A 26,874-nucleotide genomic window follows, 5' to 3' on the forward strand; every position below is an offset into this window, starting at 1 on the left:
AGCCCAGCTCTCTGCATAGCCTTGGGCGAGTTCTTAATTTCTCTGAGCCTCAGTGTCCTCTTGTTTCATTGGGGATCAGCATTTCACAGGGTCATTGTGAGGATTAAACAAGTCCATTCGTGTGAAGACTTACAACAGTACCTGGTACTCAGTGAAGCAGTTGGTTAATATGAGCTAGTAGCACTTCTAAAGGGCTTCCCTGGTGGCTCAGTGGTAAAGAATGCGTCTGCCAATGCAGGAGACATGGGTTCCATCCCTGGGTCAGGCAAATCCCCTGGAGAAGGAAATAGCAACCCACGCCAGTATTCTTGCCTGGGAAATCCCATGGACAGAGGAGCCTGGTGGACTACAGTCCATGCGGTCGCAAAAAGAGTTGGACACGATTTAGCGATTGCACAATTTAAGTTTGCAGATGATGATGGTATGTACTATTGTTTAAATAAATCTATTCATCATTTAAAAACAAACAAAAAAGCACTTATACATAATATACTAACATATTCCACACAATCAAGCTCATTATCCCACTGTTTCACTAATCACATGACAGTGAACAAGCCCCTGGTCAGCTTTGAGAACAGATTACATGAGACAAAAGGCAAGGAAATACAAAATTAACATTGTGGTTACTGCTTATCAGAACACAGACAAAGCCAGATACTGCCAACGGAACACAGACAAAGCAGATACACCAACGGCCCAGAATGAAGGAAACAGGTTGCTGGCTTTTGATTGGAATTTCCTCGGATTGTTACCATGTAGTACAAACTTAATCTAAATGTTTCTTTGCACACAGTCAAGCTTATGTGAAATGTATCAGAAGTGACAGAATAAAGGCTTGGGTTTGTATGTGAACAAAAGTGCTTTCAAGAAATGTATCATTACCAGACCCATTAAGAAAATAACACAGACTTGAAGGTACCCTCCGGTGGATAAATAAGTTAGTTTATAATGGAAAAGAATATGAAAAAGAATATATGTAACTGAATCACCTTGTTGTATACCTGAGACTAAAACTAACACAACACTGTAAATCAACCACACTTGAATAAAATTAGTTTACTGTTTGCTGGAGGGAGGAGGGATATATAGGCTAAATAAATAAAAGTGCAAGTAAACCAAACATTTTGAGGTGATTTTTTTTCCTGAGGCCAGTGTGAGTATAAAATGAATTACTATGCTAGTACATAATTATGACTAGATAATTATGTACTCTAATACATAATTGAGTCTATACATAATGACTCTAATACATAATTATTGACAACAATTATCCGAGTGAAGTCACTCAGTTGTGTCCGACTCTTTGCAGCCCCATGGACTATAGCCTACCAGGCTCCTCTGTCCATGGGATTTTCCAGGCAAGAATACTGGAGTGAGTGGGTTGCCATTTCCTTCTCCAGGGGATCTTCCTGACCCAGGGATCAAACCCGGGTCTCCTGCATTGCAGGCAGATGCTTTACCCTCTAAGCCACAAGGGAAGTCCAATACATAATTATTGACAACAATTATGCTGGTACTTTTTGAGATGATGTTTGCTCTGACAATGCAAACCATAACACCACATCACCACCATCTCACCATCTAAAATTCAATCAGAGCATTTATTGTGTATTAATTTATATAACTCTCCCAACAGTACCCCCTACAGCTGGCAAGTGGATTTGCCAAGGAAAAGTGGAAAAAACCTAGGACATGTCACAATAGGTACTTACTGCCCAGAGGAATCAATTCAGGGCAAGGGGCAAAATTCAAGCCAACCACCTAGAATATTTCAAGGGCAGAATGTCTCCTGGGAAAATGTGGCAAAATATCTTTGATGGCACGTGTCATTCCATAGAAACAACAACTAAAACCAAAACAGGATCAGGTAGAATGAATGACGATTTAAGATTAGAAGTAACCAAATGTCCAGACTCTCCAGTTTTGTTTTCTTCTGTTCTGAGGGACAAAAGAAGGGAATAAAGAATGTGCTAGAAATCTGGGGAATGTGCTCCAAGTCTCCTCCTTTCCTCCTCCTCCTCTTCACACACTCTCCCTCTCCTCTCCTCTTTGTAGAAGGCCTTTAATTAGCTCACATCCTATCGGACCAGGGCTCCCTAATACATCCTGACACCAGCCTGCGGGCCGGGCAGTGGGGTCTGAGCACAGCCCGATTAGCAGGCTCCCTGGGAGCCCCCACAGTTCTTATCTCCGCAGAAGCCTGAAGAGTCTGGTATCTTCCCTCCCAGGCCTCCTGGGAAGCTGCCCCAGCAGGTGCCCATTGGCAATAGTTTTGTGTTACAGGCCTGAATGAATGATCCCCGCAGGAGCTGCCGACTGTTTTCACAGACACAGAAGGCAGTCAAAAGTCCACCGCGTGAACTTGGAATGACCCCAGCTGCAGAGTCACTGGCGGGTTCATCCGGAGGGCAGGCACGCTTTATTAAACAACTAATACTCTTCACAGATAACTTTCCGAAAAAGCACAAGTGTTAACTCTTTGCGATCTTGCTCCGGCTCCGATGGGCGAGTGGAGGGGCTGCACTGTGTGACTGAGGGCTTGAACCCCAACATCTGGAGACAGAAAGAGAGTGGTTTCATCCAGCCCAGCCAAGGGGTCACAACTCAGGCACCATTTGGTTGACTGTCTTGTTAAAATGTCCCAGATTAAAGTTAAAAAGCACAGAGCGAAGGTTCCAGGCACCTATTCTAGAGAGGACGGAGCCAGCCCGCACCAGGCAGGCCTGTCCTCTGGCCCGCACCCCACTCAGACGCACAGGAGAGGGCAGGGGAGCCAGCCAGGCAAACTTGGTCACCCACCGGGGCCAGCATGCAAGCCATTGTACCAACAGCAGCCAGAGGCTGCACAGTTAGAGCCTTTCTGGAGGAGGAATCAGAAGAGACACAAGTTCAAACTAGAGTGTCCTGACATCAAGTTCTTCTGGGCCAGTGGCCAGGGAACCAGGCATCTGTAGGGCTCATCCAGGGGCTTGACGGGCGGCCTTCTCTAGGTTAAGACCCAGTACTGGAGGATTCCTCCGTTTTTCTTTTTTCTCTTAACTTACATACAACTTTAGAGGAAACCCAATGACAACAATCATAATTACTAACATGCAGATAAGCATATGGGAAACTTTAAAAAATTCATTTTAACCAACAAAGCTATGTTAATTTTGGTATTAATCAAAGACAATGTGTCTATCAAAGTTTTATCTCTATCTCATCTCAATAGTTGCTCTCTCAATCTAGTTACAGAGGGATTCCCCTATTTGGGTTTTCTTTTGGAGCGGGGGGGCGGGTCTTGTTTCGTCTTCAGATGAGATACAGTTTTGCAGGGGTTTACTCGCTGGATGAGACGTGTGAAGGACTAGTGAAGTGAGGTGTTCAAAAAGCCCATCCTTCCCCGCCATTCAGGTGAGGTGACCTTTACACAAAACAGATCCTTCAGCTCAACAAGCCCTCAGGGACTTTCTTCTTACCAGGCACAGTGCTTGGGGTTAAAAATACCAAGGTGACTATGACTTAGTCCCCTGTTCTCAAGCTCAGTCCAGTGTGGAGAAAGACATACAAAGAGATGAAATCAACATAAAGGATGGTGAGAAAAGGACACCCCACTACTACTTCTCTCTCCCTCGTTCTCAGCAGGAGAAGAAGCGGATATCCACAGCTGCCTACCCTGTCTCCGAGACAAGGCCAGACTTGTAGCCTGGTGGCCAGAGTGTTAGAGCTGGCCCTGAAGCTAATTAGCTGAGAGGGCCTCACAGATTACTACAGATTACTCCCACTGTAATCTGAGAGGGCAAGAAGCTGATTGTCACATCCCTTCCCAGATCTGTGTTTCTACAGGTATCAGAGGGTGTGTGGAGGTTCCAAACCCAGGAAGGGCCAGCTTTGCCATGTTGATCTGGAAAGAGTGTGAGGAATTTTCGATTTGAGATCTCTCTTAGGAAGAACATCAGCTGGGCTTCGATGGAAAAGGAGTGGCTAGAGCTGTTACCACATGAAGTGTTACTCAAATGAGGCTTCTCAAAGAATTCAATTTAAAAAAAAAAACAAAAAACTGAGGTTAGACATTTTCATTGCTGTGTTTTAACTTTTAAAGAGAAACAAATGGCAAATTCATTGTGTTCAGTCCTGAGAATTTTTCTCTCACTATATATAACAGCCATTGAGGCACCTCTGTTTGTCTTGCCAATTGATTTCTAAACAGCCACCCTATAGCAATCCTACAAAACTCTCCTTGCTAACAATTGTTGTTCCGTTGCTAAGTCATGTCTGACTCCTTGCGACTCCTTGGGTTTCAGCACACCAGGCTCCTTGCTAACAATAATGGACACAAATTCCAAAGAGGTAGGAAGCATTTCTAGAATCAGCCTGAAAAAAATCTACCTGGCTTTGCCCCTTTTGCTTTGCTTCTCAGTGATTCTGTGACTAGAGATTTGCATGTCCATCTGAGATTTTAGAACCAACCATTCACACAACCCAGCCAGCACAGTGAAGCCCTCTCTTGGAAAAAAGACTTTCCCACAGACTTTCTCCATGTCAGAAAGCTCCTCTGGCCCTCTGCTCAGGAGACGTATTCTGTTGGGAAAAGCAGTGAGCTTAGCACCGTGAGGCCTGAGCACCAGCCACTGGTGCCAATGCTGATTGTATGATTCTAGCAAAATCATTCAACCTGTGTGGCTGAATTTCCCATCACCTGCCCTGTTGGCCCCCTAGGGATGTTGCAAGGTTAAGTTTTTTTCACTGACATGAAAGCGCTTTAATTCCTGAGAGGGAAAGGGTGCTTTCTAGAGCAGCAAAGTGGTCTATGGGAAAGAGCCTGGGGGCCACAGAGTCCTGAGTCCTGTCCTCTTCCACAAGCTCCCTGCTGAGCCCTAGGAGTTAATTACCCTTGCTGTGACTCACGTGGCAATAATAATACTTGTTTTTTTTACACTATGTTTGTGAAGATCAAACAATAACAGGAGTATGCTACAAAGGTTACATTTCTATAAAACTACCAGGAGCTATTAGTTAACAGGATCCTGAAAGTCAGGAGCCTTTTTATAACTAACTTTGACATCATCCATGCCAATTTCCAAGTTACCGATAAAGAGAAAATACCCCAGCTGGCCAAAATATCCTGCTTTGAAACACGACAAAGGCAGCAAAGCTGAAACAATGGGCTGTTTTGGGAAGCATGCTCTGCTGAATTTTCATTTCAGTGAAAATACTGAAAACCATCGTTTCCAAACCAACGTGTTGTTATATAAATTCAAGATCTCGCAGGAAATGTTTAAACATTTTCCTCTAATAAAGCAAACAGATATTTCCATAAATATTTTAATTCGTTAGATTAAGAGGAACTGGGGTTTCCCTTCTTCCCCCGTAACAGTTTTCCAAGGCTTCCTGCTACCTTGTGGAGACTGGGCCTGATCCAATAATGCGCACCTGGCCTCCTTCCATCCAGGTCGTATCCCAGACCTGAGTGGTGGGAAATGGAGGAGAAGAAACAGGATCCTAAAAGTCAGCAGCCTTTTTCTTCCTGTATTTCTATACATAGAGAATCACCATGCATCTCAGTCAGCTTACAGACATGTTTGAGAGGAAAGTCATACACAAACGTTTCCAAAGTTTCTGTTTACTCCACATGAAAGCATAAAATAGTTAGGTATTTAAAAATCCAGCAGGTGTTTCACTTATTTTCATAACAATTTGTTGAAAGTGTTGTTGTTTAGTCACTAAGATGTGTTCGACTCTTTTGTGAGTCCAGGGACTGTAGCCCTTCAGGCTCCTCTCTCCATGGGATTTGCCGGGCAAGAATACTGGAGTGGGTTGCCATTTCCTTTTCCAGGGGATCTTCCTGGACCAGGGATAGAACCTGCATCTCCTGCACTGGCAGGTGGATTATTTACTGCTGAGCCACCAGAGAAGTTAATTTGTTGAAAGTACACCATGTGAAAATGCCACGCCAGATAAAGGAGAGCCCACATGGTTACCACTGGGATCACCTCAACCCTCTTACGATAAATATTTAAGGCTGTCTCAGGGATACTGGCAACAGTTGACGACAGTAAGACCTTTGCCTTCTGGGAGCTTTATGTCTATTGCGGGAGGCAAATGAATAAATACGCAGCTGTGTCAAACATTTCATCTCAAGCCAATCTCATCCTTGAGATTCAGAATAAAGTGTTCTTTTCCCTTCACCTCCAGAGCACTTATCTCACAAAACTGCAAATGTTTTGCCCAGATCCCAGCTGCAAAACTTATTCCCTCTGTATTATGCTTACTGACTTCTTATCTGCCTTACCTGCTTCATATCCATTAAAAAAAAAATTTTAATCTTACTTTCCTAAGTATTTGCCACAGGACCGAGCACCTGATTGACAATGATAAACGTTAAATGGATGTTGAAGACATGTGCACAAATGGTTAGTTTTTTTCCAAGAAAAAATACAGCCATTGCCTTCATGGAAGCACAAAGTGCCCTGGGAATTCAGGGCAGAGAGGACCTTGCCATCCAGAGGGCATCTGGACTGGACCTTACACACTCAGAGCCATTTGGCCAGAAACTGGGGAGAAGGGTATTCCAAACAGAAGAAGAGTCATGAACAACAGTGCAAAGATGAGGTGTGCACACGTAGGAGTGGGAGAACAGAAAATGACCCGAGTGGCCAGCTTTCTCTTCACATTACTTGACTTCCCCAGTTGGCTCTGAGTTTCACATTATCTCCATCTTCCTCACATGCCTAACTAGGAAATGTCCTTGTTCCTACAAATTGAACAGAAGGGTTTCCCTGCTGGCATTTAATAGAAAAGAAACGAGAGGCCGTCACTGCCATTTGCCTGTGACCTACATGCAGCGTGTCTCTGCTACTCTTTACTGACCACCTGGGCCTCCAAGCTGCCACTGGAGGGCATGTTGAGCCTCCCTGAAGAGTCCAGCCTGGACATATCATCATTTGGTTCTGAGCAAAGCCAAGGCACAGCCAGACTCTCTCCCCTTCTGGAAGTGCCATCATGTCTTCTTCATGGTCTCTCTTATCTCCACTCACCTCCAACAATGCAGAAATTACTTCATGTTATAAGTAATTTCTGTTCCTGACAGAAGCTGAAAATTTTCTTTCACTGTCTCCGCTCCACAAAACACTGTGCTCTAAAGAACTGCTCTCATCACACTTCCTGTTTGTGAGCTCCCACATATTTCACACACATGGCACATGGTTAATGAATGAGTCAAGAAGCCTCTTTAGGGAAAGATACATTTCCCTCCCCCCATGTTCTCTGAAACCCCTTCTGCAGGGGAGGCGTTCTACCAATGCTCAACAACTCCGATAACTGAACACCCAAGTCTCAAAAGGAGATATTGGTGGCTATGGTGTCTGGTAAGATTCCAGAAATAACTGCCCAGCAATGTTCTAGAAGTCAGAGACCAGGAAAGAAGCCCAGAGCTCTACCACTTTCTTTCTGGCCATCTAGGGAAAGCCATTTTCTTTTGCTGAGTCTCAGTTTCTTCATGGTGGTGGTGGTGGTGGAGGTTGTGGTGGAAGTGGTGGAAAACATCACCTGCTTGCTTTCAGGCTCAGAGACGGGATGTGCTGTGCTGTGCTTAGTTGCTTGACTCTTTGCAGACTGTAGCCAGCCAGGCTCCTCTGTCTATGGGGATTCTCCAGGCAAGAATACTAGAGTGGGTTGCCATGCCCTCCTCCAGGGGATCTTCCCAACCCAGGGGTCAAACCCAGGTCTCCAGCATTGCAGGCGATTCTTTACCAGCTGAGCCACCAGGGAAGCCCAGAGATGGAATGAGATATCTATAAATCCTTCATCAACAATTAAAAATCATGACAAATACAATGCGGTATTATTATTATTCCAGTAAGGAACCTTACTTCTCCTTTCCTCCAAGAAGCAAAGCTCAGATCAGGTCAATAGAACTAGCCAACCATAAAACTCTCAGGACAACATACCTCCCCCAGTATTCTCCACTGGCTTCTAAACTGCAGCAATGGTTTATCACTAAGCATCTGAAAGCCAATGTGCCAGCAGAACTCAGAGACATAAACACCTCTACAAAACGTGAAAAGCTGTTCTTTGGAGTAAAGGGAAGTGAGCAAAGAAAGAAAAGGACTGTTGGAGAGAGTGGGTTTATTTTCTGCCTTCAGTTGATAGTTGTTGTTTAGTTGCTAAGTCGTGTCCGACTCTTTTGTGACCCATGGACTGTATAGCCCGCCAGGCTCCTCTGTTCATGGGCTTTTCTCAGCCAAGAAAACTGGAGTGGATTGCCATTTCCTCCTCCAAGAAATCTTCCCAACCCAGGGATCAAACCTGTGTCTCCTGCATTGACAGGCAGATTCTTCACCACTGAGCTGCTAGGGAAGCCCTCAATTGATAGTGGGAAAGCACAATCTCCCTATTTTCATGACCTCTATGCTGAAAACCAAATATCTTAAAGTGACAGCCTACTTGTTTAGAAATACTTATAGTAGTAAAGTTCAGTAAATGGCTTAACAAAAGTACAATTTCACATGTACATTTAGAGGAAACTGGCTATTGGAGCACACGCTGAGGTGGCCTAAAGGTCTGCTCTCCAAGCAAATCAGAGGAAAGGCCTATGTGTGTAAACTGAATTATTTAAATCTGAATAAATCTTAAATGAAGCACATGGAGTGTGCCAGACAGTAAAAGTCAGCTTCCGCAAATGCTTTTAAGTCACTTTCTGTTTGGTTACGGAAAATTCTTTCAATCTTTTTGTCCCATTTCAATCCTTTTACTCGAGAATAGGGATTCCTCAATTTAAGTAAAGATTAATTCAGAAAGCCTGGAAATCACAGTTGAAAAATCTCAAAGTCCAATACAGAGGGGAAAAGTTGAGAATGAATGGAGAACTGTTTGAGCTTTACTTTAAAATGCTATTTCGACTGCTGGTGTTTTAGCTTCTACAATGGTTGGGTTTGGTAGAGGGTTGTATCTGAGAAGTTGCATCCTGTGGAGAAAAAATATGCGGACTCCCAAATTACTTTTTCCTAAAACTTATGGCTCCTTAATTATTAAACTTTAATTAAGGTAACTGACTTTACCTTACTTTTTCTTATCTGTAAAGCAGAGATAACCCTGCCTTCTTAGAAGGTACATGTGAAAATTAAATGAGATAGTGTCTCTCCTTACCTGACATACTGGAGCCACCCAATAAATGATGGCTCCATTATCCACATACTTTTCTGACTCTTAAGGATGGCATTCCAAAGTATCCTCTCTTTCTCCTAAGAAAACACTTTGATTTAACTTTTCTTCAAAAATGGAGAGAGACATAACAATTACAAGGGAGAAAGAGGGAAAGAAAACCAAAGGGATCTTCCAAACGGAGTGAGTGTTCAGATTTTTACTGCCAAGAATTAGAATTTGATTTGTTCTATGGTCATGTGTTTATATATATAAAAAATGGGTTATAGTTTGTCTCATCTTCAGTTCGTCACAATTTTTCAAGAGGGGCCAAATACTGATTGAAATGCAGAAAAGAGATGAACTACCACCTCTCTGGGGGTAACCGGTCAACCTAAGAAAAGCCTGAACATATTATTCTTTTACTCACCATGTTTACACGAGGGTAGAAAACCACTACTCTTTGGGGGCCACAAATATTTCCTCTCTTTTCAATTCAGCAACTGAGCAGACTTTTCCACCACCATAGACTACAGTGTTGGAAGACAGAGTGAATTCCTCTGAAACATGAGATGTTTGGTCTAAGAAGATAACTAACGACCTGACTCTTAACTGAACTACGACCAAGAAATGAAGACAAGTTTTAAACTCTTCCAATCTTCCTGTTTCAAAAACAGAGCATCAGTGGTGGTGTCATTCCCTCCTACTTCTGGCTGAGCTGCTTGATGAGGGTGGACCAAGAGGAAGGCTAAGCCCCACTCACCAGGCTCCTTTAGGCGCAAGGGTGCTCAATGGGGCAGGTGGGGATGGTCTGGGAATTCTGGCCGCTCGTGGGATTCTCATGCCTCCACCAGACCTGCCCATCCCCACCCAACACACTTCCAATTCCCACAAATATTTGAGGTTTGACCAAGTAGGATAGGTCACTGCTGGGTCATTCAGCATCTAAAATTATTTGCCTCTAACCAAAAAGAGCTCAGACTAAGGGAATCATTTTAGTATTCAAGGTTATCAGAGGAAAATAAAACAAAAGCTCTGTTGCCAAGAATTTGAGTCATTTCTCTACATACAACAACTTCAAGGCACCTCCTCTTGGCTGGAAAAGAAATCCCTTGGGTGACTTATTTCGGATCAAAGTCGTTTTGAAAATAGAAAACTCTACATTCTCAAAGGGATAGATCACTGTCTGAAGTGAATTTCATTTAACCTAAAGTTTTATGCCAACTTAAACACACGAAAGCCCCAATGCTTATAAGAAGGCATTCACCTCTGCCTTGCTTATAGGTACATGGAAAAGCTATTATGGGGATAATCAGCTCAACTATAAAATGGAGCAGTCATACATAATGACAAAAACAGATACAAGTCATAAATTGCCTTTTTCCCTTCAGAATCCATGCAGGCAGGCACTCTAGTACATTCTTTTGTGCAAAGATAAAACTTTTGCCTTGAATAAACAGTGGCTTAGTCTCAGTTGAGCCTTATAAATAGACTGCCTACAAAACAAATACAAACAAATGCTGTTTATCTTAAACAAAAGGCAGATGGACCTCTCTGCCCTCAATCAGGTCACAGTATATATGATAGAAGGCTGGCTAGTGGCAGGGGCTGGCTGAGAATCTCTGGGTGCACGGACACAAGCCGGTTTCCACTGGATCACTGCTGTGCCCAGATCTGGTTTTGTAGGCACAAAAGGCCAGTGAAAGGCTCTCTTAGAAGGGAAGTGGCTCCTCCACACACGGTACCCCAAGAAAAGACCAAAGAACAAAATACCATCTAAAGTGCTAGCTAGGTTTCCCACTGAACTATCCAAACAGTCTCAATTTCCCACTCTCTCTTTCCCGCTTCACTTGCTTCATGCGTGTTAGTCACTCAGTTGTGTCTGACTCTTTGCGACCCCATGGACTGTAGTCCGCCAGGCTCCTCTGTCCATGAGGTTTCCCAGGCAAGAATACTGGAATCAGCTGCCATTTCCTCCTCCAGGGGATGTTCCCAACCCAGGGATCAAACTTGAATCGCTTGCACTGGCAGGCGGATTCTTTACCACTGAGCCATCAGGGTAGCCCCAAGAATGGCCACAACCAGCACCATTCCCTGAGAGCCTGCTTTATGACAGAGGTGATGTGACAGCGGTCATCTTACAAGCTAACCAAGTGATGTCAAGTAATAAGCTTCTGGTGGAAAACTAACAGTAATTAATTTTTCATGGTCTCTCTAGTGCCTGGAAGAAAGCCTCATACACACAAAGGAGAAACAACATACAGGGGAAAAAACAAGGTCTTTAGAATTAGCTGGACTTGGTTTCATATCATTCCTGCCATTTTTAGTTGCACGACCTTGAAAAAATCTCTTTAAGTCTCAGTTTCCTGATTTGAAGAATAGAGCTTAACATACACAAGACAATGTATATAAGAAGCCTAGAAGAAGGCCTGACAAAGAGAAGATGTTCAATTAATGTTTATGAGTGAGTATGTTCTCCATAAAGAGACAGGGAGTTTCAACCTTGTTCCTGCATCTTTTTCCTACTAATGCTGCCTGTACCAAGAAACATATTAGGTCTTTATCCAATTCACAACAAACAAAACTGATTTAAAACAATAAAACAATGGCTAAAGCTATATAGAATAAAATGTTATTAACTAAAACTAAGAGAAATTTCATATTTCCTTGACAAAAATTTAGATCTGTAGAATTTGAGCTGGGAAGTCTGAGCTTGGTAGAAATTAAATGCTCCAAAGTCAAAGAGAGAAATAAACCCATCACACAACTCTAAAAGTTATCAGTAAAACTAACCTTTAGTGAATATGGAACAAAAATTTAAATTCCATGAACAATAACTGACTTTGATGAAAAAACTCTTAGTCAAAAACAGGCAAAAACTATAACTGAAAAAGACACACGTACCCCAATGTTCTCTGCAGCACTATTTACAACAGCAAGGAGATGCAAGCAACTTAGATGTCCATTGACAGAAGAATGAATAAAGAAGTTGTGTTAAATATATACAATGGAATATTACTCAGCCATAAACAGGAATGCATTTGAGTGAGTTCTAATGAGGTGGATGAAACTAGAGCCTATTATGGAGTGAAGTAAGTCAGAAAGTACATGCAGAGTACATCATGTGAAATGCTGGGCTGGATGAATCACAAGCTGGAATCAAAATTGCCAGGAGAAATACCAACAACTTCAGATATGCAGATGATACCACTCTAAAAGCCGAAAGTGAAGAACTAACTGAAGAAGAACTATTGATGAGAGTGAAAGAGGAGAATGGAAAAGCTGGTTTAAAACTCAACATTCAAAAAACTAAGACCGTGGCACCAAGTCCCATCACTTCACGGCAAATAGAAGGGGAAAAAGTAGAAGCAGTGACAGATTTTCTCTTCTGAGGCTCCAAAATCACAGTGAACAGTGACTGCAGCCATGAAATTAAAAGACACTTGCTCCTTGAAAGGAAAGCTATGACAAACCTAGACAGTGTATCAAAAAGCAGAGACATCACTTTGCTGACAAAGGTCCATGTAGTCAAAGCTATGGTTTTTCCAGTAGTCATGGACAAATGTGACAGTTGGACCATAAAGAAGGCTGAGCGCTGAAGAATGGATGCTTTTGAATTGTGGTGCCAGAGAAGACTCTCGAGAGTCTCTTGGACAGAAAAGAGACCAAAGCAGTTCATCCTAAGGTAAATCAACCCTGAATATTCATTGGAAGGACTGATGCTGAAGCTCCAATACTCTGGGTACCTGATGCAAAAAGCTGACTCATTGGAAAAGACTCTGATGCTGGGAAAGACTGAGGGCCAGAAGAGAAGGGGGCAGTAGAGGATGAAATGGTTATATAGCATCACTGACGCAATGTACATGAATTGAGCAAACTCTGAGAGACAGTGAAGGACAGGGAAGCCTGGTATACCGCAGTCCATGGGGTCACAAAGAGCCAGACATGACTAGCGACTGAACAAGAAGTCACAAAGAGAAGAACAAACATTCTATATTAACGCATATACATGGAATCTAGAAAGATGGTACTGATGAACCTATCTGCAGGGTAGCAACAGAGATGCAGGCATAGAGAGCAGTCTTTGTGCACAGTGGGGGAAGGAGAGGGTGGGACAAACTGAGACAGCTGCATTGAAACATACACATCACGCTATGTAAAACAGATAGTCAGTGGGGATTTGCTGCACGACACAGGGAGCTCAACGCAGTGCTCTGTGACAACCTAGCGGGGTGGGATGGGGTGGGAGGTGGGAAGGAGGTTCAAGAGGGAGGGGACATATGTATGCCTATGGCTGATTCATGTTGATGTATAACAGAAACCAACACAAAATTGTAAAGAAATTATCCTCCAATTAAAAATATATAAATTAATGTTTTTACAGAGAAAGTTATTAAAATATTTGCATTCATGAGTGTAGAGTCAAAACATTACTGGGATCAGAAAAGTACCCAAGATGAAGAGCGTCTTATATTGCCTTGATGAGGACACAAAGAGAGGGATGGAAAGTGGGACAGAGCAGATGATGATGATCAAAAGTACTCCACTCCTTTGCTGGAAGAAATTATGCTATTGGCTTTCTTCCCTTAGGAAGACCAGATGACAGCTGTGCAGAGAAAACACTGAGTTTCTACAGGGGCAGAAAAGAGAATGGAATCATTTGTTCTACTATTAACATCTGAGACTTTCTTAGTTTACAAAGAACTTAAAAAAAAAATTTAAGAATAACTATGCAATTTTCCTATAAATAATGAAAATAATCACAAAATAATTACAGAGAGAAGGGAATGAGAGTCTAAGAGAGGAAATTTGTTCAATGGATGTCCCCCCGCCGTGAATTCTCTGGCTTTCAGAGAGGTTAGAGGGTCTTATATTCAAATGACACCCAACAAGGGAAAAGTATGCTTTTTTCATTCATGTTGCAGAGAGAAACCTGCTCCTCTGACAAGGTTTTAGAATCTGAAATGCTGTGCCTTTCTTAAATAAATCATATTCCTAGAAAGGATTCCAGGAGTAACCATCTTGTCATGGCCTTAGGAACAGGATCAGATCTCTGAGTTCTACTCAAAGGGTGTGAGTTCTTTTGTCAAGATCCAGGCAAAGGGATCATGGACAGATGCTCACAGCTTGGTGGCTAACCCTAAATCATATCACCTTTGATCTGGAATCCATAGGTGATTTCTGGGGGTTTGGAGACCAGAAGAAGAGGCTAAGAGAAATAAAGGGGATACAAGGCAGAGATTACCTCCTAGTTGTACCTCCTTGATGCTAACAGTAAATAAGGTAAACAAAAGTTTAAAATATAATAAGAAATTCCAGAAGTGGACATGATAGACTGGAGATTAAAAATGTTCTGTGAAGAATTCATATCTACCCACAGACAACTAAGACTTGCAGATCTATTACCTTCTTATGACAGAATGGTTTTCCTTTTAACTCGAGGGAGAGGGTTGTTACCTCTTCATCTCCTTTGCTCCTCGGGTCAGTGGAGATAAGGCAAAGTACCAACACCTTCTTACAGGTTAAACAAAACAAAAACAAAAGACTAAAATCTCTTGAGACAGACAGGTAGGTTATTTAAAAGCAGGAATGGGCAGAACCCAGGTTTTTGACTACTAGGTGCCTTCAGCACTCAACCCTATGTCTGCAATAGTGACTTATGATCTCAAGAGGCATGAAGTCTCTGACAATCCAATAAAAACTTCAGATCTTTGTTCCAAGAAAATACACACACACAATATTTATAATTAATTTTAAGAGGTTTATGGGGCTATTCCACTCCATCCAAAGCCGACTAAACCAAGCCCTTTGGACTTTGCAGCCAAGAGGGGCTGGTGGGAGGGGGCTTGGTGAGGTGCAGTTCTGCCTTGTCTGACCCCGTTCTTTAATCACTGGAACTCAGGCACTCTTTAAAGGAATACTTCCCACAGGCCAACAGTTGATTACTGTGGTCATTTGCACTTCCTTAAACTCTTCTTGTATACACAGAAAAGCAAACAAAACATTCCCCCAAAGCAACATGAAAGGTCTGATTGCAACCCACAAAACTACAAGAAAACGGAGATCTGCAGCCAAATTGCATACATGCAGAATCACAGATGACCTGAATGGGCATTCAGCGGACAGACCTGGTCTTTGACGCTACCATTTCCAAAAGGAAGTGGTAATTTTAAGTTTCTTTGCTTTCTCATGATAGATAATGTGGACTAATTGCTATAGCACATCCAGGGTTTGGGGTATCAAAATAAATTACACAGCTATTCCTCTGAGTAGCAGTCTGTGATGCCCACTCTGATTAGCTCACTAAAGGCAAGAAAAAACATGAAGAAGGACACCAACCCTCTGGGAGGCAGGGTTCCCACTCAAGTACCCTTATGCAAATCCAACAACAAGATAAAGCACGATATCCAGCAAACACAGGCACACTGCCACCCAGGCCTTTGGATGGACTTAGGGGTGAGAACAGAGGCAAGAAGTATTCTGCCTTCCCTTCTGCTCAAGTTATATTCTTACTCTGACCCTCAAGCTTCAAAAAGTTTTTCCAGGGGAAACAGAGGAACCTGGAGATAAATGAGATGCCCCTGAATGAGAGAGAATTAAAGAAAGGGCCGACCCTTTCCATGGGGATGTTGCAGAAAAACTCTGGAAAAAGGCACCCAGTCTCACCTGTGGAGCTACTGCTGCTGCTGCTAAGTCGCTTTAGTCGTGTCCGACTCTGTGCGACCCCATAGACGGCAGCCCACCAGGCCCCACCATCCCTGGGATTCTCCAGGCAAGAAGAGTTGGGGCAAATTCCCCACATCTTCATTCTCAACCACAAGGTAGCCAGAGGGTCCTAATGGCCAAACTGGCCCAACGGAGTGTGGCTCTCCCACTCCCAGAGCCTGAGACCCACCCCCCGTAGACCATAAGACACTGGTTTTCATTTCAAGGGCATTAATGGTTTCCCAGGTGGCGCTAGTAGTAAAGAACCCACCTACCAATGCAGGAGACATTAAGAGACAATGGGTTCAGTCCCTGGGTTGGGAAGATCCTGTGGAGGAGGGCATGGCAACCCACTCCAGTATTATTTCCTGGAGAATCCCATGGACAGAGGAGCCTCATGGGCTATGGTCACACAGAGTCAGACATGACTAAAGCAACTTAGCACAGCACAATGGTTTCCTGGTGACCAAAGTCTAAAGATTTTACATTGATGCAAACCAAAGAGTCAAAATGAAAACCCCTTTCTCTTGTTCAGTCTGTGTTTTTCAAAATTTTTGTAATGTCATACCTAACTTTATTTTCACAGTAAGCCATAATGTCAGGGCATATTCCAGGTTAAGGAAGACCTCTAAATAAATGATGTGTCTTGTATTTTTCAAGTGAAAACAAAGCCCAGGGGAACAAAAATAAAAAACTAAGTATAAAAACAAAGACACTGTCCTATGTTAATTAGCTTTAAAAAATTAAGTAAGATCCTTAAACTAAGCATTTACATTAAATTTTTTTTTTTGAAGTATAGCTGAGGCACAAAGTTATATAAGCTACAGGTGCACAGAAGTAAATATGTTAAGTGCATAATTTTATAACCGGTTCAGTAGCTAAGAGAACACTGAGGAACCTGTCCCACTTTTATGTTGCTTCAGGGTTGAAGGTCCAAGGGAAGCAGAGGCAACGATTCAAGGCAGAAATGTGCAGACTCATTCCGACTTTGACCCTGAGTGTGTTTCTAAACCACGATTTAGAAAGTCTCTTGCTTCTCTACATTACACCCTTTCTCTAAAAGTAAGAGTACTGCCTGTTTTGAACCACAAGTCAAACAGTACATTTTGTTCTGGTTTAACTCTAAGTCCAGCACAGGCATACCTCAGAGAGACTGTGGGTTTCGATCTGGACCACCACAATAAAGCAAATATTGCAATAAAGTGAGTTGCACAGATTTTTTGATTTCCCAATGAACATAAAGTCATGTTTATACAACAGTGCAGTTGATCAAGTGCACGACAGCACTGTGTCTAAAAATATAAGGCACCTATCTTAATTTTTTAAATACCTTATTGCTAAAAAATGCTAACCACCATCCAAGTCTTCAGTGAATCATAATCTTTTTGCAAAATTAACATCAAAGATCACTTATCACCACAACAAATATAATCATAATGAAGAAGACTGAAATATTTCAAGAATTACCAAATGTGACAGAGACACAAAGTGAGCAGATGCTGTTGGAAAAATGGTGTTGACAGACTTGCTGGACACGCAGGCCTGCCACAAGCCTTCAATTTGTAAACAACTGTAAACAATCTGTGAGGCGCAATAAAAAGAGATCTGCTGGTACTGAAGAAACTGATCTGATTAAAGGACCATCATCCCTAGGAAAGCGTGTGGAAAACAGGAATAAATTTCCAACTTGCATACACTGTTACCAAGAGTGTTTCGCAACACAGAAATGTTGGCTGTTCAATTCCATCTCCTTCCCTGCTTGTAATCACGAATTCCCATGTGGCACCTGAATGGCTCTCTACACTGAAGCCACCATCCTCATGGTCATGACACAAATGGGCCTGTGACTTTGCCACGGCAACGCACTACAGTAAACAAGTGGGGAGTACAGGTGCTTTCCCAACGCTCGTTCATTCATGAAAAGGACGGTCTCTAAAAGGACTCTACGGTGAGCTGACAGGAAGGGGAGGAAAGCAGAGTCTTTAGATGCGTTTAGTATGTTATGAAATGGCAACCCCCCTCCCCACCACCTTCAACTACCTTCACCTTTTCCAGCTTCACATGTAACGTCAGCTTCCGCCAAAAATTAAACTGTGGAATAACAAGATGGCCACCAAACAGGAGGCCAATGCACAAAAAAGCCAAGTAGAGCACAAGACACAGGAGAATCACATTGTTGCCATCCTGCAGGGGACTTACAGGCTCGCTTCACTCTGGAAGGCTGTACCTCAGTTTGGATTTTATCCGGTGAGCTGTGCGGAATAACTGGTAGATTTTAGGCAGAAGAATGGCACAATCAAACTATGTTTTAAAAAGAGAGTTCAAGGATGTCCCTGGTGGTCCAGTGTTTAAGGCTTCACCTTGCAACGCAGGGGGCAAGGGTTTGATCCTCATTGGGAAGCTAGGATCCCACATGCCTCGAGGTCAAAAATCCAAAACAGAAGCAGTATTGCAACAAATTCCATAAAGGCTTTAAAAATGGTCCACATCAAAAAATCCTTACATAAATAAAATAAGAAGCGAGTTCATGCTGGCAGCACTGTGAAAGCTGTGGTGAAGTCCGGGGCCAGGAGGCTATGACAGTGGCCCTGGAAACAGACAACCAGCATATGGACAGAGGCAGTGGGGACGGAGAGGAGGAAGCAGAGGCAGTGCAGAGGTGTGCTCGGCGGGCCGGGGCCTGGTTACAGGAGGTGAGGGGAAGACAGGGCATGCGGGCAGTGAAGCCCAGGCCGTGCACGCAACTTTCACAACCTATTCATTATAAAAGAACCACAGTAATGGAGAGGACTCTTGAGGCTGATTCCAGTGGAACTACACCTCCATTTGCTTACCTTGGCAGCAGAATTTGATACTCCATGGGTAACATTTCTTATAAGGCCCCCAACGTTTCCATACTTTATCAGTCCAGTCACCCCTTCAGAAACGTCATTCAAAAGCCCCATGGGGTTGCCAAGGAAGTCCACCGACCCCAAGATCCGGGCTGCCTGACTGAGGAGTTCCTGTCAAATGCAGCAGGGAGAGAAGAAAAGACCAGCCTCTTTTTACATCTGCAGGTTGAGTGTCCCAAGCAAAAAGGTTATAAATCAGTCCTGCCCTCCATTCCCACCACCAACTGCTCTTTATTTCTCATCAACTGTGAGCTCCTGCCCTTCCTAAGCTCCACCCTAAACCTCTCCCAATACACATCCCAGAGGTTATCCTCAATACTCTCATATGTACTCTTCAAAGCCATTTAGAAGAAAAAAGCTATGAAACAGGAAAAGACTCTACAAGTATTTATTAGTATGCACATCGCACTCTCCTTTCCATCGTTCTATAAATATGAAATCAATAAGCAGCAGAGAGAATTTTAAAAGGAAAGTGAGGGAGGGATGTGGAGCCCCTCGGAGTCTGTGGAGCAGGCGGTATGCATAGAGCAGGCAAGCTCAGACCTACTCCACACCCCCCAACCTCCTGGACCTCCACAGCCTGACTCCACTGTCCAGTGACATCCACTATCCCATACTCCTCACAGTGCAGTAGAAACATCACTGGTGAGCGAGGTCAAGGAAGGAAGGAAGGAGGGAGGGGGAGGGAGAGGAAGAGGGAGAGGGAGAGGCGGCAACAAGAACAGGACATACTTCACCTCTGATAGCTAATAAGTTTGATATGATCTTGACCTATCTAGTCATTGAAGAGTATGTATGCGTTGGCTTTGCATTTTGTTCTTTGCAGTCAGGATAATAAATGCAAAATGGAAAATGCCCAACTTGATTAAAAAAAAATTTAAGTTCATCTCTAGGGCAGGATCTCATATGTTCCAAGAACACTGGTGTGGTTGTTGAAAGTAAGCCCATGCCCGGTAAACAGAGTTCACAGTCTTGTGTTATCATGAAAGCATCAATTAAACTCTTGGTAAGAGTTGTGACTGATCTAGTGGAAGGTCCTGAGACTAGTTTTAAGAAACAAGACTAACAGCTTGTAAGTCAGAGGCACTGTTTGGGTATTTTCATGATGTGCATGGACTTCGTGGGCTGTGACCTGACCCCATAACACAATGGTCAGGGCTGAAATGTTCAGCTGGGCTGTTGGCAATAACGTCTCAGTAACCAGAATTCCCAAACTACTAAAAGAAGCATTCTGCTCGTGCTTCCAGCCACCGAGTACCACTCCAAAGCTCACCTCCTGGAAATGTTTGAGGATATCATTGATGATGAAGTCCTTGGTCTCATAGGGATGCACTCGAGTGAATGGATCCAGATTGATCACAGCGTCTTCAAATCGAATCAATGGAAATCCCAAGGTGCTTTTCAGGGCCTAGTTAGGGAAGAAAGGCAACAACACACTTCAGCCATACGATGGCCTTCCACAGTACTGTAATTCTGGATTCCATGAAAGCTACAAGTCATGTCAACTTTCCAATGGGAGTCAAGATTATGATATTCATAAATAAGGATTTTCCAGGTAAACATTAGGAAGAAACACACTACACACACACACACATACACACACACACGTATCATCCAAAGTAACATATTATTCACATAGAAATAAATACTTTAGCTTCACAGCATAATTCTTTATGATCTGTTTTGGACCTATATGTTTGTCATGTTTTACTTTGTTTCTTTTTTTTTCCAGATTTTTTAATGTAGACCATTTTTAAAGTCTTCATTGAATTTATTACAATATTGATTTTATGTTGTGGTATTTTGGCCATGAGGCATCTGGGACCCCAGCTTCCCAACCAAGGATCGATCCTTGTCCCCCTGTACTGGAAGGCAGATTCTCAACCACTGGACCTCCAGGGAAGTCCCATGTTTTACTTTTTGACTGAAATATACCACTCATATGGAAAGGTGTACTCATCAAATGAATGTTTCAATGATGTTTCTCCAAGTAAACACAACCACAGTGACAGACTTTATTTTCTTCGACTCCACAATCACTGCAGATGATAACTGCAGCCATGAAAGTAAGAGACGCTTACTCCTTGGAAGAAAAGCTATGATAAATCCAAACAGCGTATTAAAAAGCAGAGATGTTACTTTGCTGACAAAGGTCTGTATAGTCGAATCTATGGTTTTCCCAGTAGTCATGTATAGATGTGAGAGTTGGACCATAAAGAAGGCTGAACACCAAAGAATTTATGCTTTTGAGTTGTGGTGTTGGAGAAGACTCTTCAGAGTCCCATGGACTGCAAGGAGATCAAACCAGTCAATCCTAAAGGAAATCAATCCTGAATATTCATTAGAAGCACTGATGCTGAAGCTGAAGCTCCAATACTTTGGCCACCTGATGCAAAGCGCTGACTCATTAAAAAGACCCCAATGCTGGTAAAGATTGAAGGCAGGAGGAGAAGAGGAACAGAGGACAAGACAGAAGGCATCATTGACTCAACGGACATGAGTTTGAGCAAGCTCCGGGAGTTGGTGATGGACAGGCAAGCCTGGTGTGCTGCAGTCCATGGGTTCACCAAGTGTCAGACACGACTGAGCGACTGAACAGAAACACAACCCAGTAACCACCACCTAGACCAGAAAGGTGGTTATTATCCCTATCTTGGAAGCAACCACCCCCTTGTGAACTCTTGGTCACGACTCCTTCGTTCCCTAAGGTCAACTGTGTCTTGACTTCTATCATTACAGATGAGTTTTTCCTGCTTTGAATTTTACCTGAATGCAATCATCAGTATGGACGTGGTTGCATGTGGCTTCTGTCATCAACGTTAAGTCTGTGCAAGTCACTAGGTTGTTGTACACAGCTGCAGTTTAAATCTAACTGTCAGTGCTATGCACTATTTCAACATGTGAATAAAACACAATTTATTCAACCACTGCTGTTGATGGACAGTTGTGCTGTTTCCAACTTTTTTTTTATGAATAGCGCTCTTATGAACATTCTTGGATGTGTCTTTTGGGGCACATTTGTACACATCTTTTTTTTTTTTTTTAATATCTACCTGGGAGTGGAACTGCTGGGTCATAAAGAATATACATGTTCAACCTTAGCCTATGCTGCCGAACAGTTTTCCAAAGCAGCTGAACTAGTTTGGCTCCCCTGAAGCAGCCTATGAAATTTCCTGTTAGGCGACATCCTCGCCAACACTTGGTATAGAAAGCTTTTTAAAAAAACAATGTTCTGATGGGTGAGTAATGCTAACTCTGTGTGATTCTAACTTCCATTTTCTTGTTCAAGGATGAGATTAAGCACCTGATAATATACACATCAGCCTTGTGGATATACTTTTTTGTTAAGTGCCTACTCAAGGCTTTTTCTCATTTGCACAGTGGATTGTCTGTTTTTTCCTTATAGTTTTGTAGGTGTTTTTCTTATACATTCTATATACAAGTCTGTTTCATGAATGCATTGCAAACATCCTCTCCCATTCTGTGACTTGTCTTACCACTCTTTGGTGCTTTTTGACAGCAAATATTCTTAGTTTTAATGAAATCCAACTTAACAATCTTTCCCTTTATGATGGGAACGTTCTATGTTGGTAGTTAAGAAATTATCTACACTAAGGTCAGAGATATTTGCATATATTTACTTGTAGAATTTTGTTTTACTCTTCACATCAAATCTACAACCTACTTGAACATGACAATATATATATATATTGAAAGCAGAGATCAAGAAGCATTCTTTCCAGGGAGGTATCTTATCATCTTAATAATATTTATTGAAGGGTCACCCTTGCCCTTATCGTGGTACAGTGCAATTTTGTCATAAGTCAAGTGACTGTACTCATGTGTCTGTTTCTGGATTCTCATTTTGCCCTGTCTTCTGCCAATACCACACTGTCTTAATTACTGTAATTTTATAATAATTTTGAAGTCTAATAGTAAGCTCTTCAACTCTGTTCTTTTTTCTTCAGAATTTTTGGCTACATTTTACACTTTCCAGGTAAATTTCAGAATCAGCCTGTCAATCTGCCACAAAAAAAAAAAATTGCTAGATTTTTCATAATGATTGTATTGAATCTATACATCAATTTGAGAAATGACAACTTTACAATATTCAATCTTCCAGTGTATTAATGAGGTACATCCCTTTATCTATTCATTTAAAAAATTTTTCTCAGTAATATTTCATTGCTTTCTGTGCAGAGGTCTTGTATACACTGTTGGATTTATTCCTAGGCATCAAGTGGTACAGTAAAAATGGCCACAAATTCTTTGCATCTTCTACCATTAATGAAGTCTATTTCCCCTTCACCTGAATCTGCATTGACCTTATAATTTACTTTAAACAATAAAATGCCACCTAAGTAACACTGAGCAATCTCTGAGCTTTGGCCTCAAGAAATCTTGGAGCATCTCCTTCATCCATTTTGATGTTTCCACGATGTGAGGAGGCCAAGTCTAGCTTCCTTGAAAACCAGAGACCACGTGGAAGGGGGTTCTGTTGACAGCCAACAACAAGCGCCTGACATGGTCGTAAGGTCACCTTACACTGTTTGGTCTCAGTTGACTGGCAGGTGACTGCAGTTACATCAATAACTACAGGCGAGCCCAGCAAACACAGCACCTAGCTAAGTCCGGTCCAAATTGCTGACTCACAGAGTTGAGAACAAATAAAATGGTTGTTTCAAACTACTCAGTTTTGGCCTGATTCATTCCACAGTTAATAGATGATATTGTATTTGATGTTTTCTTATATGGTGTTGTAAAAGCATCCTTCAAATTTTCCTTTTCTTTTTAATTGCTGCTGACTAGAAATACAATTGACAATTTCTTCAGGGACCTTGTTAAATTTACTTATCCATTCTCATAACTTAGTTGTACATTGTTTTAGATTTTCTAGGTAATCATGTTCTCTACAAATAATAAAGTTTACATTTTCCTGTCCAGTGTTTGTACCTATTATTTATTTATCTTGCTGGCTAGAATTTCTAGCAAAACAGTGAACAGAAGTGGGGATAATAGCCATCCCTTTTTGCTTTCAACAGACCACCACTGAGTATATTTGGGGTAGATTTCTCATGGAGACACATTGTCAGATCAAGGCAGTTCCTGTCTACTTTTTGCTTGCTGACTTCTCATAAATGGATGCTGAATTTTGTCAAAAGATTTTGGTGCAACTATTGAGATATGCCCATTTTTTTAATTCTTTCATTTTGCTGCTGTGGTGAATGACATGATTTATTTGGAAATGTTAACTTGTGAGCACATGTGCTCAGTTGCTCAATCATGTCCAATTCTTTGTGACCCCATGGACTGTAGCCCACCAGGCTCCTCTGTCCATAGGATTCTTCTGGCAAGAATACTGGAGTGGATTGCCATTTTCTCCTCTAAAGAATCTTCCTGACCCAGGGATCCAACTAGCATTTCTTGCATCCCCTGCATTGGCAGATGGATTAACTTATACTCCTGGAATAAATATGACTTGCTTATAATATATTCATACAATTAGTCCTTGAATTATGTGGGGGTTAAGACTGCCAATCCCCTACACAGTCAAAAAGCCTCATACAGCTTTATAGTCAGCTTTCCACATCCACAGTTTTACAACCACAGACTTGACCAACCATGATCGTGTAGTGCTGTATTGATTGGGAAAAATCAGTATATTATTGGCCTATGTAGATCAAACCCATGTAATTCAAGGGTCACCTGTATTTTTCTTCTTATACACTGCTATATTTAATTTGATGATATTTTGTCCAATGTGTCTTGAACACATTTATAATTATTAATATTTTAAATCATGTGTCTAATTATGTCAACATCTGATTTATCTGTTTCTAGTGTCTATTTTTCCTCTTGGTAGGCCTGGTAACTTGTGACTGAATGCTTTTTGTATAAAAACGTGTAGATTTTAAATGAGTCTTTAGCTTTGGTAGGCAATTAAAGGATGAGATGGTTAGGTGGCATCACTGACTCAATGGACATGAGCTTGAGCAAACTCCAGGAGATAGTGAAGAACAGGGAAGCCTGGTGTGCTGCAGTCCATGAGGTTGCAAAGAGCAGGGCATGACTTAGCAACTGAACAACAAGGCAGTTAAAGGGGGTTAATCCAACTGGTGTTTTCAAGGCTGGCTTTCAGTCTTTGTAAAGATGGTGAAGGACAGGGAAACCTGGCATGCTGCAGTCCATGGGATCGCAAAGATACGACTGAGCAACTGAACAACAACAGTAAAGATAATCTTGGTCTGTTTCCATCTTTATAAGGTTTGGTATAGTCCTTCAGCAGTCTCAACTGAAAACCAATTCCATCCCTCCACTTTTAATCTCCCTAGCACCATAAAACTGCTAAAAGATCTATTTAGTTAGCCTCTTGACTGCTGTTTTTTGCTTAGCTTCTCCTAGACTACTTAGAAATTGGCATCTGCTTCAAGAAATAAACAGCTCAAGACTATTGGGGTCCTTGTTCTGCCTGTCCCTTCTGTGTAAGATATGAGCCCCTCCACACCTATGGTCAATTAATCTTCAACAAAGAAGGCAAGAATATACAATGGAAAAAAGACAGTCTCCTCAGCAAGTGGTGTTGGGAAAGCTGGACAGTCGCATGTAAATCAATGAAGTTAGAACACTCCCTCACACCATACACAAAAATAAACTCAAAGTGGCTTAGAGACTTAAATATAAGACATGTCACCATAAAACTCCTAGAAGAGAACATAGGCAAAACATTCTCTGACATAAATCGTAGCAATGTTTTCTTAGGTCAGTCTCCCAAGGCAATGGAAATAAAAGCAAAAATAAATAAATGGGACCTAATCAAACTTGCACAGCAAAATAAACCATCAATAAAATGAAAAGACAACCTATGGGCTGGGAGAAAATACTTGCAAACAATGAGACCAACAAGGGCTTAATTTCCAAAATATTCAAACAGCTCATACAACTCAATAACAAAAAAGCAAGCAACCCAATCAGAAAATGGGCAGAAGACCCAAACAGACATTTATCCAGAGAAGACATACAGATGGGCAACAAGCACATGAAAAGATGCTCAACATCACTAATTATTAGAGAAATGCAAATCCAAACTATAATGAGATACCACCTCACACCAGTCAGAATGGCAATCATTAAAAAGTCGATAAACAATAAATGCTAGAGAGGGTGTAGAGAAAAGGGAACCCTCCTGCACTGTTGCTGGGAATGCAAATTTGTGCAGCCACTATGGAGAAGAGTACATGGAGGTTCTTTAAAAAACTGAAAATAGAGTTTTAGTTTTTTGATCCATATGATCCAGCTATCCTACTCCTGGGCATATATCCAGAGAAAACTCATTGAAAAGGATACATGCACACCAATGTTCACAGCAGCACTGTTTACAATAGTCAAGACATGGAAGCAACCTAAATATCCATTGACAGATGAATTGATAAAGATATATATATATACACACACACACACATACAATGGAATACTACTCAGCTATAAAAAAAAATTCAATCTGATGCTGGGAAAGATTGAAGGCAGGAGGAGAAGGGGACAACAGAGGACAAGATGGCTGGATGGCATCACTGACTCAATGGGCATGAGTTTGAGCAAGCTCCAGAAGTTGGTGATGGTCAGCAAACCCTGGCGTGCTGCAGCACATGGGGTCGCAAAGAGTCAGACACAACTGAGTGAACAGCAACAATAAAAAATAGAAGAAGACGACGAATGAAATAATGCCATTTGCAGCAACATAGATGGACCTAGAGCTTATCATACTAAGTGAAGTAAATTAGAGAAAGACAAATATCATATGATATCACTTACACATAGAATCTAAAACACGATACAGATGAACTTATTTCCAAAACAGAAACAGACTCAAAGACATAGAAAACAAACTTGTGGTTCTCAAAGGGGAAAGTGGTTGGGGGAGGATAAATTAGGAGTTTGGGATTAGCAGATACAAACTACTACATATAAAACAAATAAACAAGTTTCTACTACATAGCACAAGGAATTATATTCAATATCGCATAATAACCTATAATGGAAAAGAAGATGAAAAAGAATACATATATGTATAACTGAATGACTTTGCTTTACATGTGAAACTAACATAGCATTGTAAATCAACTATATGTCAATTAAAAAAAAAAAAAAAGATACAAGG

The 26,874-nt window shown here is 41.8% G+C and overlaps 1 protein-coding gene across 10 annotated transcripts in view; it reads right to left on the bottom strand.

Annotated features, from left to right (window-relative positions):
- The window catches only part of VPS13D (vacuolar protein sorting 13 homolog D), a 272,136-nt gene that overhangs the window by 79,156 nt on the left and 166,106 nt on the right, over positions 1-26,874 (bottom strand). For all 10 annotated transcript variants that reach the window (XM_061382671.1, XM_061382670.1, XM_061382669.1 and 7 more), the window contains 2 exons: positions 19,993-20,127; positions 18,663-18,830 (listed from right to left, as the gene is read on the bottom strand). In XM_061382671.1, coding sequence (XP_061238655.1) covers positions 18,663-18,830; positions 19,993-20,127 — 303 coding nt within the window. The remainder of the gene's footprint in view (positions 1-18,662; positions 18,831-19,992; positions 20,128-26,874) is intronic.

The sequence above is a fragment of the Bos javanicus genome, chromosome 16, assembly GCF_032452875.1.
Source record: "Bos javanicus breed banteng chromosome 16, ARS-OSU_banteng_1.0, whole genome shotgun sequence".
NCBI lineage: Eukaryota > Metazoa > Chordata > Mammalia > Artiodactyla > Bovidae > Bos > Bos javanicus.